The sequence below is a fragment of the Staurois parvus genome, unplaced genomic scaffold (genome assembly GCF_062004578.1).
Source record: "Staurois parvus isolate SC_StPar_1 unplaced genomic scaffold, SC_StPar_1.0 ptg000147l, whole genome shotgun sequence".
Lineage (NCBI taxonomy): Eukaryota > Metazoa > Chordata > Amphibia > Anura > Ranidae > Staurois > Staurois parvus.
Genome location: NW_028317943.1, coordinates 7,630,787 through 7,649,560, shown reverse-complemented (window position 1 = coordinate 7,649,560; position 18,774 = coordinate 7,630,787). Strand labels below are relative to the sequence as shown.

At 38.0% G+C, this 18,774-nt stretch overlaps 1 protein-coding gene across 2 annotated transcripts in view; it reads left to right on the top strand.

Moving 5' to 3' along the window:
- Window positions 1-18,774, top strand: part of NELL2 (neural EGFL like 2) — a 347,194-nt gene that overhangs the window by 212,008 nt on the left and 116,412 nt on the right. For both annotated transcript variants that reach the window (XM_089674010.1, XM_089674009.1), the window contains one exon: window positions 1,766-1,894. In XM_089674010.1, coding sequence (XP_089530136.1) covers window positions 1,766-1,894 — 129 coding nt within the window. The remainder of the gene's footprint in view (window positions 1-1,765; window positions 1,895-18,774) is intronic.

Genomic DNA, 18,774 nt, shown 5'->3' with positions numbered 1-18,774 from the left:
CATTTTTTTTTACATACTGTCACCAGTGCAGTGCAGCGTCATCATATGGCGTGGCAGTGATCAGGGATACTGACTTATGACAATATGTTAAACAAATAATAATAATTTTTATTCAATTTCTAAACTTTTTTTTTTTTTTTAATTTTAACATTTTGTATTTAACATCTTGTCATCTGAGTAGCTCAGTGTCATCATAGTGACACTGTGCTACTCTGGGAGGTGATCAGGGATTTTTTTTTTTTTACACTTTTATTGCTTACAGTGAAGATCACTGTATAGGCAATAACTTTAACTGCCATGAATAGATTTCCCATTTAAGAACAACGTGCTTTGGATTGTGATCTGTGATTGGCTAAGCTAATTACATGGTGCGGGTAGTCAGGAACCATGTGATTGTTGTGTGCCAATCACAGATCACAACGGTAAGCAAGCTGTTCATGAATGGAAAGCCATTAATGACAGGTTGTTTACATTGTTATCATGTAATTGCTATGACCAGTCACGGCAATCACATGATACCCAGTTACCAATTACCAGTAACAGTGATCCGCTGTGTCCAGTGGACACAGCAGTCACAGGAGGGGTGCACTGCATGTATATTCACTTGCATTCCAGAAGATTTACCCCCCCTTCATAAACAGGCCATTTTTTGCTATACGGTGCTGCGTTTTAACTAACAATTGTGTGGTCATGTAATGCTGTACATACATTAAATGTGTCTTTTTCTTTCCACAAATAGAGCTTTTTTTCGGTCACATTTCATCACATCTGGGTTTTTTATTTTTTTGCACTAGAAACAAAAAAAGACTGACAATTTTGGAAGACAAAATAATATTTTTTACTTTATGCTATAAAACATACGCACGAAAAATATTTTAAAAATCTAATTGCTTCATAAATTTAGGCCAATGTGTGTTCTGCTACATGTTTTTGGTAAAACAAAATCCCAATAAGCATATATTGATTGGTTTGCACAAAAGTTCTAGCATCTACAAGCTATGGTGTGTATATATACTGGAATTCCATTTCCTTTTTATACTAGTAATGGCGGCGATCAGCGAATTATAGTGGGACTGCGAAAATTTGACACTGACACTTTGTGGGAACTAGTGACACTAATACAGTGATCAGTGCTAAAAATATACAGTACCACTGTATTAATGTCACTGGCCGGGAACATCTAAACATCTAGAGCGATCAAAGGGTTAACTATGTTCCTAACCAGTGTTTTTGTGTGTACATTTAAGTTTTTTGGGGGGGTTTTTTAGCCAATGTGCTGGAAAATCGAGCAGATCACCGCTGACAGGACATAGGCAGAGCTGTGTCCTGACACTCTCCTCGCCGAACAATGGGTGTCGGCGCTCAGCAATTGGCCAGCACCCATTTACTAATCACTGCAGCGGGCCCCCTACACCACGAAGTACAAAATCACATCTGTATGTATTTTGCACAGAACGGCTGCCTTGTAGCAGTACATCTGCTACAGGGTGGTCGGGAAGTGGATATATATGTGACTGAGCCTGCACGTGCCTCCCTGCCGCAGAAAATGTACTGTGGCAGGGAGGCAAATGGTTAAGTAAATCAGATCTCTGTATATTTATGTATATTTATGTTTAGAATATACTTAACATGCTTAACTAAACAAGACTAAATCCTATAGTGTGCCAGACCTAGCCTGTTATACCAAGAGCAACTCAAATGTTCATACCTCTATGATTTAGAAATGTATTTACCATTTAGTAACCAAAACATGTGTCATCGTTAGGTTATGATTTCTGCTCAGATGGACATAATTGTGTGGAATATTCAGTCTGCAAAAACCTGGTTGACAAAGCTGTCTGCATCTGCCGTGATGGTTTCCGGTCTCTTAGAGAAGACAATGCCTACTGTGAAGGTACAGTTGTTGCATGTTAACATAATAAAAGTATAATGAGCTTGACATGGTGCAAACTGAGTGATGTAGAGTAATCCTTATCAAATCAGAAATCTGCCACATTACGTCTTGGTATACTAAGGTCATAGTGTATTGCTATGGACAAGTGAAAATGATTAAACTGCCTTAATAAATAATGCTCTCTACTTTATTGATCTGAATTGCAAAGTTTAAACGTTCAAGAAACATTAAGTGAAACTTCAGTGTATTGCGTGTTAATTATTATAACTGAAAATGCTCATACTGTGGCACATTCATTTACATTTTGTAAGGTTATTTCATTGTAGGAATAGATTACTACATACCTAATAATAGTAAAGTGTAATAGTAAAGTGTAAAATTTTGATAACATTTGGTCTTCCTGGGAACTTTAGCATGCAGTAGACACTGCTCCAACCATTTTCTCACCTTCTGCCCCTGCTTTTCGTCTTTCTGTTATTTTATGCTGTTTGGGCAAAAAATGTCCTCATGTTTCTTGCTGTGCTATACTATGAAGCTTTCAGTAAATCTGACTGATTAAAAAAGGAATAATGCAAGAGATTTTTTTTTTATTCCAAATATCACTGGAGATTTATAACACATTTGTAGGCAATAAAAAAAAAAAAAAATATTTATTATTATTTATTGATTTTATTTCAGGTACTTATATAGCGCCATCAATTTATGCAGCACTTTACATATATATATATATATATATATATATTGTACATTCACATATACAGTATCCTTAAATACAAAAAATGCGCACACACAACACTAGACAAAGTAATGTTTATGGCATCTACTATAAGAAATACTGTATCATGTTGGAAGCAGTACTGACAACGAGGAATGAGTAAACGGAGCAAAGCTTGGTTTGCAAGAGCTTCAGCGACCATAGGAAAAAAAATCTGCTGAACTCAAACATAGCACTGAACCCCACTGAATCCTATGGGCATTGAATCTTATTTGTTTTGGCTTATTTGAAAGGCCATTTTGCATTTCTCTTATTAAAAACATGGTATGGGTCGCTGGGATATGGGGAACTTGTACCAATGCAAAAAAAAAAAACCTTTCAGCGTGTTTTTTTTTTCCTTTTAATGCAGCTTAAAGGTCAGCAATAAAAATACACAAATTATTTAAATAGCCTGTTTTGGGGTGCCTTAAACTTGTATATAAAATTGCAACGCAGAACGATGTATTCCTTTTGAAAGTCACATTTATTTTTAACCTCCCTGGCGGTATTCCCGAGTGTAGCTCGGGGTAAAGTTTCAGTACCACAATCAGTAACCCCAAGCTACACTCGAGCTTACCATGCAGCGCTGCTCCGCGATCCCTTGATCACTTACCTTGTCCTGTGCTCCCGCGGTGTCCCTCCTGCAGTGTCCCCGGCAATGTAATCCGGCGGATGCCGGCATCTGTCATCTTGGTTCCATTCCCTGCGAGCTCATGATTGTGATTCCTACTGAACCAGACTGAGAGACCATTTAAAGGCTCAGGAACCCTTTGCAGGTGTTATGGCTTAATTAGCTGATTAGAGTGGGACACTTTGAGCCTAGAATATTGCACCTTTTCACAATATTCTAATTTTCTGAGATTGTGGATTTGGGGCTTTCATGAGCTGTACGCCATAATCATCACAATTATGACAAATCACGGCTTGAACTATCTTGCTTTGCATGTAATGAGTCTATCTCATATATTAGTTTCACCTTTTAAGTTGCATTACTGAAATAAATGAACTTTTGCACGATATTCTAATTTTTTGAGTTTCACCTGTACATCAACCCCAAAGCAAAAATAATATATTGCAACTAATCTATTATGACTTTTTTAAAGCTCTTTTTTTCCTTCACTTTCACCTGGTAATCCTGCCAATAACACACTTTGCCATAGGGTTTTTTCAGAAAATGTGCTTGAAAAAGAAAAATAATGCAGCCACCACAGCTAAGGGCAAGTAGGTTGCAATATATTAAATATTTTGTTCTTGGGAATAGATATCCTTTAATTGCCAACATTGGATATCAGCCAAGTACTCATAGTATTTAAAGGATATGTTCACCTTTGGAACGTGTTACGTGTTCCAGCATCTGCAGCCTATCCCCCCTCCCTGTGACAACAGGTGATCTTCTCACCGCACCCGCTGTCACAATTCGAAAGTAGCATGGCCGTGCAGGGCTCCACCCACACAGCCGCATCATTCATTCAGAGTTTACTGTGAATTAATTCCTACAAGTACAGTCAGCCATTGAAGTTGACAGCTTGTAGTTTTCAATGAACTATGAGGGTGCTGGTGACTGCTCTCATAGTCTATTGATCTTCCTGCTCTTAGGTAACTGCCTGCATGTACAAAGGGGTGCACTGCTCTGCAGACTCATTGGAAAAAAAATAATAAATGCACATGTTTTTATCCTGAAAAAAGTGATTTTTTTTTAACGGTGAACTTATCCATTAACATTTAATAATAACTTATTACATTATTTAAAATATGGTTTAGATTAAAACATGGTTTACCTAATATAACAAATATTATGTTTTAATATTGGGAGCTTGGCTGACATACATTTTTGACATTTTAAAATGAAAGATAAGTAACTGGGGTATTTAGAAGAACTGTTGGTTTACTATATCTTCTACATTGTTAGCAATATGTTAATTCCAATGTATCGGCACTCGGGTTTGTCTTCAAATGGCAGCTTTGATGATTCCTTGAAGCGGAGAGTAATCAAATATTTTTGGAAAATGAGTTGCTGCCTATTAGGATAGTGTACTCTGGCATGTGCGTGTAATAGAGGATGGTGTACTCTGGCGTGTGTGTGTAATAGAGGCCAGGAGATCAGTGATAGAAATGCATTCATAGAGTCGAGAAATCTTATACCTTATGCAGTATTTGATGAAAATAATAGTGATTCTGCTACTAAACAGGGTACTGAAATTGTTATATCCATGTTTACTTTGATTGATGGGTCTTTCACAGCAGAGAAATGAGAATGACATTTATAATATCATCTGTGCTTGTATTTCAAAGATGTATTCCAATAATATTTGAAAACAAGTATATGTGATTAAATGTAATGAAATATGACTTGACAGCGACACTTTAGGATGATTCACAAGTTCTGTAATTGCAGAACAATTTAACAGGTAACCAAAGGTATATTACCATTAAAGCTTAAAACCCCCTTATGCACATTAGGTGACCTGCACAGCTATTAGACCAGCTCATGTTCCCACTGCGATCACTATTAGATAACATGATTTTTAAGTTCTGCGGCCTGTAATTTGTGTTGCATTTGATTACAACGAGCATAGTTATTTCTTCCAATGACTGGCACATTGATAAGGTGGCCATAGATGTTAAAGGACAGTCAGCTCATGCTTGCACAAATGTATTTGTAAACCTATGAGCTTGTATTACAGATTGCATGTGCTTACATATGCCTATGCTGGTGGCAAGGAAGTGAGTGCAAATATTTTAAATACTGCCTTATCTTGGGGAGCAGTGATTTGCCTAAAGAACTGTCACGTGATTTGCCTTCCAAAAAGAGTTAGTCTGGGATGTCTGAAGTGTTGTGCTTATGCCCATTAATGTGAGGATTGGAAAAAGGAGAGACCCCCTGACACTGGGACTTTAAGGGCTTAAAAGGTACTAGAATTATTAAAAAAGTACACATTTTATTTGTCAAAAAGGTGATAACACAAAGACATACAAAACAATACATCATACAGAGTCATAATAAAGCATATGACTCTGTATGATGTGTTGTTTTGTATGTCTTTGCGTTGTCACCTTTTTTGACAAATAAAATTTGTACTTTTTTAATACTTCTAGTACCTTTTAAGCCATTAAAGTCCCAGTGTCAGGGGGTCTCTCTTTTTTCCAATTTTTATATTGGGGATGTTGGCTTATAATCAGGAATTTTTTCCTTTTTTTATTAATAGGATGGTTGCCCGATCCAGCCCAAGTCTTGTTGACCTGATGCTGATACTTTTCAAGTCTATGGACATTTTGGGAGTAGGATACATTTCTGAACTTGCTAATACTTACATTTACAATCAAGGCCAATCACATACACCTTCCCCCTCCTTTTATTGTTTTTGTTTTTTAATTTTTACATGCATACTTTTCTCCATGGGTCTTCAGTCCAATTACATGCCGACATGGTTCCTATACTTATCTCTCTCTCTGAAGGTGGAGAGTCCTGAGTGTTGTAGAGAACAGCGCTTACATAAGAATGCGTATTGTTATCTTCAGCAGTCACAGTACGCGAGTTTAATGATATTTGGGCTTTATTCAGACTGGAATAAGATGTGCTGGACCATGGATTGGTGAGTCAGTAGGAGACTGCATCATAAAAGAGGGCAGTATTACAGCAATAGCTGCTTTTTTTGGTTTTAAGTACTACCAGGCATTTTTTTTTCAATTTTCATTTTAAACTGGCACTGGCCTTTAAGCAACAATACATTTTTGTTTTATGCAGTTGACCGTGATTTTGGTTTTCAAAACTATTTTTACATTTGCATTAATTAGTACTATAGTATTTTTACCAGTGCTTTTTTATGTTCATATTTAAAGTGGAACTAAACCCATCTATTTAAGTTTAAAAAAAAACCTTAGCTTTCCCGGCATGCCACGAATGTAACTGTTATTTTTGCTTGTGCTCTCAGCCAAATTGTTAAACCATCATACATATAAAAGAAATCCTCCTGCGCTTAAAGGAAGTAATGCCTGTAAAGTATAGCAGCTGACACTCTAAACTGATACCTTACCAGTGACATAAGAATATTTCTCAAAATAGTGCAGCGCTAACCAAAATAAATATCAAAGTAATGTAATCAGCTGTGCCATAATAAATAAATAAATATAATCAACTGTGCCACAATATATCAATAAAATACATATAAGTAAAGTGCATGAGGTGCCAAACCAATGTGACCTGTGGTCACATAAGTGACCTATAATCAGTGAAATCCAACTAAACAAATGTGAAATCACTCTTATAAGTGAATAATACTAAAACCTATAATAGTACGACAAAGACCCCTATAAACAGGGCATATAGCACAAAAGTGATTTGTGCCAATGTGACCACACAACAAATCACATAAAAAACACACAAACATAAAGTCTCTAATAGTCCATAAGTCTCTAATAGTCCATATTTCTCGAACGCACATCCAGCGTTCGAGAAATAAACCATCATATGGCTGGTGTCAGTACCAGGATTGGTTCATCCAGCTCCCAGGAAAAGAATGCAGAACTGTGCCCCCCCCTTCTGCTATTGTATGCCATAGAATGGGTGTGCTGCCTTGCTTCTATACCCCCTTGCTTCTGCTGCCCATTGTTGGCTTGGGTGTGCACTGCACTTGTGTGGCCAATTGCTTTCTTTTAAACAGCTTTTAGGTAGTTGTGCATGCATGGTGTGTTTTCTGTGTCATCTGTGGGGGGATGGGGTGGAGAGAGGACATACTGGAGCCACTTATCTGGAGCATGCATGTGGTGTAAAGGCACCTTCCACTATTATTTTGCCCAGGGCAGCTGCCCTCCTGCCAACTCCTTGTCCCTGCTCTCGCTGATGTCATAACCGATCACATGTGCAGTATTATATCAGAACAGAGGCCAAGATGGCAGCTTCCTTGGCTGAACAGGATAGGATGGTTTAGTTCCACTTTAAGAGTTTTTACAATTCTTGTATGGAACTCATTCTTTTGGAATTAGTCCATTTGGTTAATTCAGTGCTTCCAACAGCAGCAGCTTTCAAATCATGATTTGTAAGATGAGTGCACGCCTACAGTGTGGTATCTGGAAGCATGTAAAGAAAATACAACAAAGAGAAGAGATAGTTTGCCGTTTTTTTTTATTATTATTATTTAAAAGAAGTTTTACCCAGCATGTCTTTTGGATTTGCATATTACCCCAATGACTCTTACAAGACATATTAGTTATTGGTTAGCTAGTAAGGAAAGCACCTTATCAGCAAATAAAAAGAAATTTGAACTAGCAATCCCTCGAAGTTCACACTACAGCTTTTAAAGGACAGTAAGAGCTTTTTTTCTTTCTTTTCTTTTCTTTGTTTTCTTGCAATTGTTAATTTTTTTTTCCAAGCTTGACATTTATAAAATGTGGTAATGTAACACTGGACATAACATAGTAAACAATTATGATATTTATCACATACCTTATAAGGTTACGGCACTACAAGCTTTTGAAAAAAAAACACTGTGCTGAATAGGAAGTAGTCAATCTTGATTTTTTTTTTTCATAGGATAATGCAAAATTGATAATAGGGTACAGTATTTTTGGCCTTCACTGTTCTTGTATAAAGTTTTAGATGCAGCATCATATTCTGGAGGAAACCAAACTTAATTTCATGCTGTGTAAATTATAAACCAAAACAGTCAATTTTCATGTTAAAAAACACTTAGAGAAGAAAATAGACCCCTCATATGGCATCCAAATTGCCTAAGTTTTGGCTTGGTTGTTCCAAAGAGAGACTGAACAAAAGTAACTGACAACTTGGCTTTTATATACAAAAGTTGAAAGGAAACAAATGGGCTTGACTAATTACAGTATACGTATGTGGGGATGTAAAGAGTTCTGAAACTAGCAGTTTTAAAGCAATGTACCTGTTATGTTTGCTATGAAAAGCCATCAGTGTCAAGACATCATTCATTTAGAACAAAGCTGAATCCCTTAATGTACAGTCTGTAGAAATATTTTCATCGTTGCTGCGTGTTTCTTATACTTTTTTTCTAATCTTTTGAGTGACATGCAATATTAAAAGGTTGAGAACCTAAACCATATTGCCAGCCACTTTCCAAATAAAGCCCTTCTATAAAAGCAATCTTCTCTTTCTAACACAATGTTCTGCTTACTAACATTGTTTATTCCTTTAATTTCATACATGAATAAGTATGACTGAAGTGCTTAATGAAATAGGCTTTCAGAATGAGAGTACATAGAGTGCATATCTTTATCTGTAAGGGTCTTTGTAAAGCTGCAAAAGACGGATACCAGCTTATAACAAGGAAAATACGTTTTGCACTACGAGTACTATCTCGGTAAATAGATTTTGTAACAACTTATGATAATGTAGGTCCATATGGACATGCACAAGTCATTGAAAACTCAGGATTTGTGGAAATATCAGAAGGGCTCAGATCTAGGGCAGAAAAATATCAGGGAGACCATAGCTTTTTCATTTCTATCACAATAATAATTTTTTTCAGCATGGATGATAATTATAATGAAATTTAAAGTTGAAATCCAGGCAAAACAAATATTGTCTAAAACAAGAAGTGTTTGTTTTCTTACTTGAATATTGATGTGCTGTTGAGTATTTCTTCCAGATTTGTGCAGTAATCCAGTATGAAACAAATAATTTACTTGGCCTCTGTGCAGGAGTTTCTTGTAATAAAGACTGGTCACTACTATTCTCTCACCCAGTACATGGTGATTGGCCTTGTATCTGCCCCCAATGGTCTGCTGGCAGTCTCTAATTGGTGGACCTACTGGGTCCTGTCCACAGTTTTAATTGCCGCAGAAGCTTTATGTAGTACAGGGATGATGTCCTGGTTTGCAAATGCATTTTATACAAACAAAGTAGATTTAGATCTTTAGTGTTGAATATATTTGGATGTAAATATGTGTACCTGGAGTTGAAGCTGAACGCCAAGAAACAACATACAAAACTGTGGTATGTGATAAGTATACCACCGCCAGAGAGTAGAGCCAGTGCCTTGTCTTCCCCTGCAGTGGTAGCACACCTAAGTTGGTAACCTGCCACAACCTGAGGAGGAAGCAGTGCATAAAAGAGTCACCATGTCTCTGATGCAGTTCCCATTTGTAGAGCGTAAACAGGGAAAAACCGCAGCATTAAGCAAAGTATGAATAACTGTTAGTTCTACCTCTCTGCCCTGCTGTACAAGGGATTATAGAATGCTTGTGTCAAGCAAATTCAGATGTTTATGCATTTAAAATACATTTACTGATTAAAGAACTGCCTTGAAGTATAATTAAAGGCAAACTTTTTTTTTAAAGTTTCGCACAAGTTTCGTTTTTTTTTTTTTTTTTTATTGCGGTCTGTGTTACTGTTAGGGAGATTTGCCCTTTTCATTTGTCCTGATCACCATTATTATCAAATGTGGAAATATAAGAAAATTCCAATTTTTGAGTTGTCTCCAAAACAGAAATAGAGGGATTCCATCCAATAAGGACACTAGTTCTTGTGACTCTGCTGACAGCCAGGGATTCTCTCCCTTTTGGAGGGATTTCTTCTCACTTCCTGTTTGGCTATGGGTCAGGTAGTAAAAGGAAATATCACCAATGGGACACAGATGGCAAAAAAAACCCTGACAAGGGTTACATCCCTTTTTTCTCTGTCAAAAATGAGAGACAAAGATTTACATATAGTTCTATTTTAATTGATGTTTTTATATCTTATGTCCAATCGCTGACAAACTCGTGTAGACTCCACCTTCGCAGCATCTCCAAGATACGACCGTTTCTAACCTCGGAAACCACTAAGCAACTCATTCACTCCCTTGTTATATCACGCCTCGACTACTGTAACTCCCTCTTCATTGGCCTACCTCATCACAGGCTATCCGCACTTCAGTCCATCATGAATGCTGCTGCCAGACTCAGCCACCTTACTAACCATTCTGTATCTGCCACCCCTCTCTGCCAATCCCTCCACTGGCTTCCCATTGCCCAACGGATAAAATTCAAAACACTAACACTGACGTATAAAGCCGTTCATAACACTGCCCCTAATTACATCACCGATCTTGTCTCTAAATACCACCCAAAACGTACTCTACGCTCCTCGCAAGACCTCCTACTCTCTAGCTCCCTTATCTCCTCCTCCCATGCTCGTCTCCATGATTTCTCCAAGGCTTCCCCCATCCTCTGGAACTTCCTACCCCAATCTATCAGACTATCGCCTACTCTGATCAGTTTTAGGCGAACTCTGAAAACCTATCTCTTCAGGGAAGCCTACCCCGCCCCCAGCTAATACTGGAATCCTCTACTCTTCCAACCACTCCATCCCCCCACAGTTATTACCTTTTGTCCCACTATCCCCTCCCTCCTAGATTGTAAGTTCCAAGGAGCAGGGCCCTCAAATCCCTCCTATATTGAACTGTATAGTTACTGTACTGTCTCCCACCATAATGTAAAGCGCTGAGCAAACTGTATAGTTACTGTACTGTCTCCCACCATAATGTAAAGCGCTGAGCAAACTGTCGGCACTATATTAAACCCTGATAATAATAATATCTGACTAGAGTTTCTGCTTGGATCCATTTTGTCAAACAGAGCTCTGTAAAAACTGCAGGATTATATCCTGCCTGATGTTTGTCACTGGTAGATGGAGACACATTTTCTGTTACTGCACTTCTGCGCCCCAGTCAGCTTAGTAATTTCCATATATCATTGTAAAGGAAATCTATGGTCATAGCATTCAGTTTCATTTTATAGCAGCAGCATTGTAAAAGCATGTGGCAGGCTGATACCTTGCCACTTTGAAAATGGAGGTGAATGTGACATAGGATGCATATTAAGGATTAACGCAAGGTTCCATACGATCTCTTCTGAGCAGAGAAAATTGCGTTTTTTGCTTTTTCTGGATTCTGTAGTTCTGGATTGAAACTTTCAATCCTTTGTCCAGAATTTGCCAGGTGCCTGCAGCCTGTTTGAGTACTCAGATACGCATGGCCGTTACATATGTAAGTCTGAGGAAAGCTCAGAGCTCCCAGTGTGGGGGACTCAGGGTTCTCACCCATGGGTCAGAACAGCCCCTACCAGAAGCCAAGAGACAGGAGGTCTCACCCAGGGGTCAGAGATGCCTCAGCCTGGAGCCATGAGACAGGAGGTCTCACCCAGGGATCGGAGATGCCCCAACCTGGAGTCAAGAGACAGGATATCTCACCCAGAGGTCAGAGATGCCCCAGCCGGGAGACAGGAGGTCTCCTTCCAGGAGTCATGAGACCTCCATCCAGAAGCCAAGATTGGGCCGTACAGCAGGGCGCTGCAACTAAAGACTAAGAGAGCCAAGTTAGCCAGTAAAGCTGGACAACACAATCAGAGGGATTGGTAAGAAGAGCAGTGTTGCTGTCAACAAGGGAGCCAGGTGGCTCAGTATTTTAATTTATATTGATTTAGAAGAACCCCTGCATGGGCAACTGCTGTCTATGTGAACTTTTCATTTTTATTTTAATAAAAGCAGGCTGCCATGTTCATAAATGCAGTTTTCACTGGCGCAACCCATTGGTAAAGCACATACGACATGAATATAATTGCCCCAATACCACACGCAATACAAACTCCTTTAATGTTACTGCCTGTCTATCCCAAGGTACATTGCTACTTAAAAGCAGTGATTAATTTGACTCCGCCTCCTATAAACTCCTTTCAGCACCTCTGTATTTCAGAAGGCAGGCTCCGTGAAATGTGTGATACAGGGCAGAGTGAATACTTGTCAGAGAATTCAAGGAATATCTTCACAAAATAAATTTCAAACTTTAAGATCATTCAGACTTTTAGTTGTATGCAAGGAATAACAGAAATAATGTAACTAAAATACCATCTGGAAATGAATAGATAATTTAAAATTTTGACCATTGTTAACTTTAATTATAGATTTTTTTAGAAGCTAACTTCACCTTTTAGACCAAGTTACATGTTACATCTATATTTAAGGTGTAACATGGTGCCAAGCTGACCCCCTTCACCCCCACAACATCTATCACTTTTGAATGTTGCACAACTGTGCAGGAATCCAACCTCACAGCCATGTCATTCATTAGCAGAGATCTGTGAATGAGTAAACTCTAATGCCTAGTACACTCGATGAGAATATCTGATTTCTTTCGGCACAATCGTATAATAATCTGATTGTTAATACACAGCTTTCAAGAGCAGAGCTTGATAGTTCTTCTGAAATATCAGAAGGGCAGGCACAAACATTTTTCTCATAATATAACAAAACAAATGATTTTCATTTAATCAGTACAGTATTCTTCTCTAAAAAATTGAGTGACCACAACCACACATGCTCGGAAAAGAAAGAATACATTACATCATTGCGTTAAGTTGTATTCTGTTTTATTAGAATTATTGTTATTCTAGTTACCTATTCGTCTTCAATATGTAACTAGCACGCAAAAAAAAATGAACAATCATTCGTCCGATATTCTCATCGTGTGTACTAGGCATTAGTCTCATCTTCAACTGCAGCAGATGGGCTTGTACTGTAGTTCTCAGCGAAACACAAGTGCGCACCTGTAGTCCATTGACATTTCTTACTGAAAGCTCATTACCTCAGTACAGACATAGAGCTAGAGGAGGCATCTGCAGGAGCCTGTACATTGTATCCATAATCTCTAGTGAGCACGGTTGCAATGCTTTGCAGGCTCATATGCAAAAAAAGAATAAATGCACATATTTTTTACGCAAATATATGTGCATTTATTATTTTTTGCAAAAGGTGGACTTGACCTTTAATCCTTTATTCTTGGATTTATTGTTTGTGTTCTGTATGTATGAAATCTCAAACATCCTTGTAGAAAACTTAATTGAAAAGTCAGCATTCATATTACAGTGCTGGTTCTGTTTTGTAAAAATGTAATCATAAACCTGACTATGAATCTAATTACACAAGAACAGTTGTTTACTCTTGTACGGGAATGCGACAGAAGAGTAGATTGACTTGGAAATAGATAGTTTTACCTCCTGGATATTATCTTATTATGCCCAATGACAGAAACCTAGCAAGATAGATAAATCCCTAGTGTTACATAACAGCTGTTTTCATATTTTTTCTACTGTGTCAAGTTTCTTCTTTTAATTAGAAATGTCTTTGCTTTGAATTTATGTGAGTTGCGGAAGTCAGGGACAGTGGCGGTAATAGTGTGCAGCCTGTTACAATGGTGAAAAATGACTTGGTTGATGATCATACATTTTAAATTGTTCTGGAAAAAGACCTCCATGGCAACTGCCTAGAAATTGGATAATGATGGGAACAGGGAACATTCAAAATGAAGCATGACACATTTTCTTTGTGATTGGAGCAGAATACAGTTGGTATGGCATTGTCTGTCAGGTTATTATTTTGTGGTTCCTGAATCTTCAGTAACACTAAAATATAATAGGGACAGACCTGCTTTAACTCTAGGTTCTGACTCTGCAAATAAATGACTAGTGTGCTCTTTTTAATTAGACGTGCAATGATATTAAAGCAGTGCATTCAAACATACTGGAGGACACGATGTTATACGTTTTTGTTTTAATTACCTTAAATTTAAATTTGGTACATCAAGTAGCCAGCAGAATTTTACAGATAACAGGTCTGTAACTAAAATGCATATCATCTTCTGTATTGTGTGTAATACATTTCAAAATTCATTAGCACTCACCCTTACAAGCCAGTAAAGAGCACAATTTTCATTTGTAAATGGAGGAAAAAATAGTTTTCTGTATTGTGTAATTCATTACACATTCACATTTTTAGTGCAAAATATCATTACCAAATGGTTATCTCTCTAGATATAAATATACAAGAAGTTATCAAGCTATGCTAGTAAGTTGTATATACATCTGAAGAGGATAAGCACATTTTGTGCTTTAGGTGATGCTATAAATAAATATTTTGAAGTGTTTTGCGTCACAGCAGCTAACATAAATAAATCATTGTCAGTATATTTTGTATGTGTGTGTGCATACTATATAGCGAGAGACCCTTAGATGATAATATACTAATACAGAAAGGGTAGAGGGGAAATCTTATCCTGTCCACGCTTATGGTCTTTCCAAACACAGTTTCAGCATTTCTGCTCCAAATTACCTTATTGGACTGTGCCTACCACTGTATGAGATCCCTTATATGTATCAAATTGACATAATGGCCAGTAATTTATCAAATATGTCACTGGTATCCTTTCCAGTATTAGACAACTGGTTGTTCTAAAAATCACAACTGAGTGTATAAGGTATGTATTTCAATCTATTTGAGTGTATTTGGTTAAAACATTTAATTTTGGTCTATAGTGTGAGAGCAGATCAGTGCAAGCCAGGGGCGGACTGACCTTTCAAGCACTCAGGCACCGCCCGAGGGCTTGGGGTCAGTAGGGGTCCCCATGAAAAGCCCCTGGTATCTTTTTTATAGGCTTTTTTGAGTGTGGGCAAGGACACAGGGGCCCCATGATCCCCTATTGCCCGGGGACTCCATGAGTTGTCAGTCCACCCCTGGTGCAAACTTGCATTAACATGCCTGGATAGCACATAGTCTGGCTGAAAAAAAGACACAAGTTCATCTAGTTCAACCAATAGAAAAAAGAACACACATATACACCTCCATAAACCGTACACAATCTAATACCCACAGTTGATCCAGAGCAAGGCAAACAAACTCAATGCATGATCCAATTTGCTCCAGCAGAGAAAAAATTCCTTCCTGGTTCCCAGGAGGCAGTCAGATATTCCTTGGCTCAACTACCCCTGGTGTTCATTACCTATAAATATTAGTATCCAGTTATATTTTGTACATTTAAGAAAGAATCCAGGACTTTTAAAAATAATTTACTGAACTGGCCAAAACTAGTTCTTGAAAGAGTCTATTCCACATTTTCACAGCTCTTACTGTGAAGAAGCCTTTCCATATTTGGAAGTTAAATCTCTTATCCTCCAGATGCAAAGACTGCACTCTTGTAATTTGTGATGACCTTTTAAAGTGAATCATTTTACACCAAGTTCACTATATGAACCACTTTTGTATTCATACATGATGATCATGTCCCCCTTTAATCTCCTCTTCTCGAGAAGAGAATACATTCAGTTCTGCTAATCTTACCTCACAGCTCCTCCATGCCTCTTGTCAGTTTGGTTGCCCCTTTTTGCACTTTCTCCAGTTCCCCAATATCCTTTTTGTGAACTGGTGCCCAAAACTGAACTGCATGTTCCAGATGAGGCTTTACTTATGATTTGTACAGGGGTAAAATGATCTTTCACTCGCTCTCCCCCTCTCTCTCCTCCTCCTCACTCTCTTGCAGCCTGGTATTGCATGCTGTTATTAAGTCTATGATCTATCAGAACACCCAGATCTTTCTCCACCATTGATTCTGACAGTTGTACTCCTCCTAACATGTATAATGCATGCATATTTTTGCCCCCAAGTGTATAACCTTACATTTATCAAATAGTTATCAAATAGGTGCCTATTTAAACACAGTATTGAGGTCTGTGTGTAAGTTGGAGAAATCCTGTTGTGATGTTGTTACACTACATAGCATGGTATCATCTGAAAATACTGAAATTGTACTTTTAATTCCAAGCTCTATATCATTTATAAAGTAATTACCTTGGGGTACACCATTAATAACCTTAGACCATTCAGAGTAGAATCCTTAATCTCTATACTTTTTGAATATTCTTTTCCAGTATTCTATGCATTTACAAACTGAATTTTCCAAGCCTGTAGACTTTAACTTGCACATTAACTGTGTGGGGAACTGTGTTGAACACTTATTGCAAAATCCAAGTACATGGAGGACATTGCAGGGGACACTGCAGAAGAGACATCGCGGGAGCGCAGGACAAGGAAAGTGAAGAAGAGATCCCGGAGCAGCGCCGCATGGTAAGCCCGAGTGTTACCGCTTGTGGTACTGAAACTTTACCCCGAGCTACACTCGGGAATACCTCCAGGGAGGTTAATTTGCTGGGATTTCCGCTCACTTCCTGTTTGGGTATGGGACAGGAAGTGAAGGGAAATCTCTGCAATGGGACACAGATGGAGAAAAAAAATCTGACAGGGGCTATAATACTCCCTTGCTCTATTCATAAGGAAACAGAAAATGTTCCCTTTAGTTCTACTTTAAACTAACCAGCACTGCATTAGCCTTACACTAATCGAATGGTACTATGTCAATCATTAAAGAATCCCTAGAAAATTAGAAACCATGTCCTTGAAATAACAGAGCTCAACTCTTTCAGGACACGTAGGTGTATGCCATCTGGTCCAGATGCTTTATTCACCTTTTTTGTCTTTTTTTAAATTCCTGGATCATATAAATTTGAGCCATAGTGGTTCATTTGCTAATACTATCCCCATTAAAGATTTCTTCCCATGCTCCTTTGCATACACAGAGCTGAAGAAGGAATTTAATAAATTTGAATTCTTTGTCTCCAGGTCACCAACCCAAATTTTTTGAGGTTTGTCCTATATTCCTATGCAACCTGTCCTTTTTTATTATTTTTTTTACTGTAATTATGTTAATTATTGGATTGTGTTAAGTTTTTTGTAACTTGTAAATGATGATATTGTTGCCTTGTTTTTATATTTAAATGCTCTTTTCTTATTTTTTAGCTTTAGCAATTTTTTTTTTCTTTTTTAGCTTTTTAACTTTGTGAGCCACATAGGTTCTATTTTTAGTCTTTTAAACGAATTACCCATGGGAATATATATTGCAGTGTGTTTGCATACAGTCATATGCAGGCATTTCCATTTCTGTTCTATGTTCTTTGATGACAATATTCCCACCCAGTCTACAGTAAGTCTACAGTATGTCTTGGAGAGCAGCTTTCAGCCTTGAAAAATGTGTACCCCTAAAGTTAAGACTTTTTATTTTCCAGTTTGGGCTTTCTGCTTACAGCTAACATTGAATGAAATTATATCGTCAGATACCCAGATGTTCTTTTATATGAACATTAGTAATAAGCTCTGCATGGTTTGAGATTACTAGTTCCAGCAGAGCTTCATTTCTGGTTGGGGTTTAGGGTTTAGGTTCTTTTAACACACTAGTATGCAACAGAGAAATGTGCAAATGCACATAGAATCAGCACAGGGACTTCAAACACATATAGTTTGTCGCATGCCAGAACTGTGGATATCTGAATCCTTGCAAATTCCACCCTCCTGTTAAGTCCCACCCATTCCACACCGTATCATGGCTAATAGAAAATGCAATATTGCAATGATCATTAGGGCCTATTTACACCACAATGCTGCGTGTTGCAATGTATGCATTGGTGCACATTGTGGTGCATTAAACAGCCCATTCAAAATAAATGGGGTGAAATGCACAGCAATGCATACAGAAATAGGGCAGGCTACATTTTATCACAATGTAAAGCACAGGGCACCATGTATTGTGTTTTGAAGGTGTGTTGGGGTGCCATTTAATATGGGTGGACCCACAGAGCATCAACACATGTAACGTGTTGCTGCAACATGAACATACCTTTTGGCACCACAATGATTTTTGCCTTCTTCTCCCTGCCTGCTTTTTTTCGGGCAGATTCCTGGCAGTCTATGGGCAACATTACTTATTTTACCCACTTTTCTCACTGCCTGCCACTTTTGGGGGAAATGCCTTCCACTGTGTACTCAGCCTTGCTTACTAACTCTTTCCAGACTTGCATAAAATCTTTAGAGCACACTCTAGTTAACACAGTAGTAAGAAATAGAACTGAACATCCATGGAGGTCAAACATAACCAAGAGGTATGATTTTAATTAGACATCTGAATATGGGTACACACATGTGCTGCAGCATTCAGGTGTCAAGAAAATAAGGAAAGATGTTCAGCAGATTTGCACGTTAATAACTAGCCACAAGAGATACTTCAATATGTCAAAAAGGCATACAAGCCTTGACGGGAATAAGATACTTTTAGCTGTCTTATTTAGAATAGACTACAAAAGAGGCATGAAGTGGCGGTGCAGAGGAAAAATCAGAATGAATCTGTAATGTTTCTTTTGGGAAGTGAGGCATTACTACCTTCATTCACTACTCCCAGAGGATTGCCAGGCTAGCATGCACAGACAGATCTAAAAAAGAATAAGCACAACTGTGTGTTCTACAGCT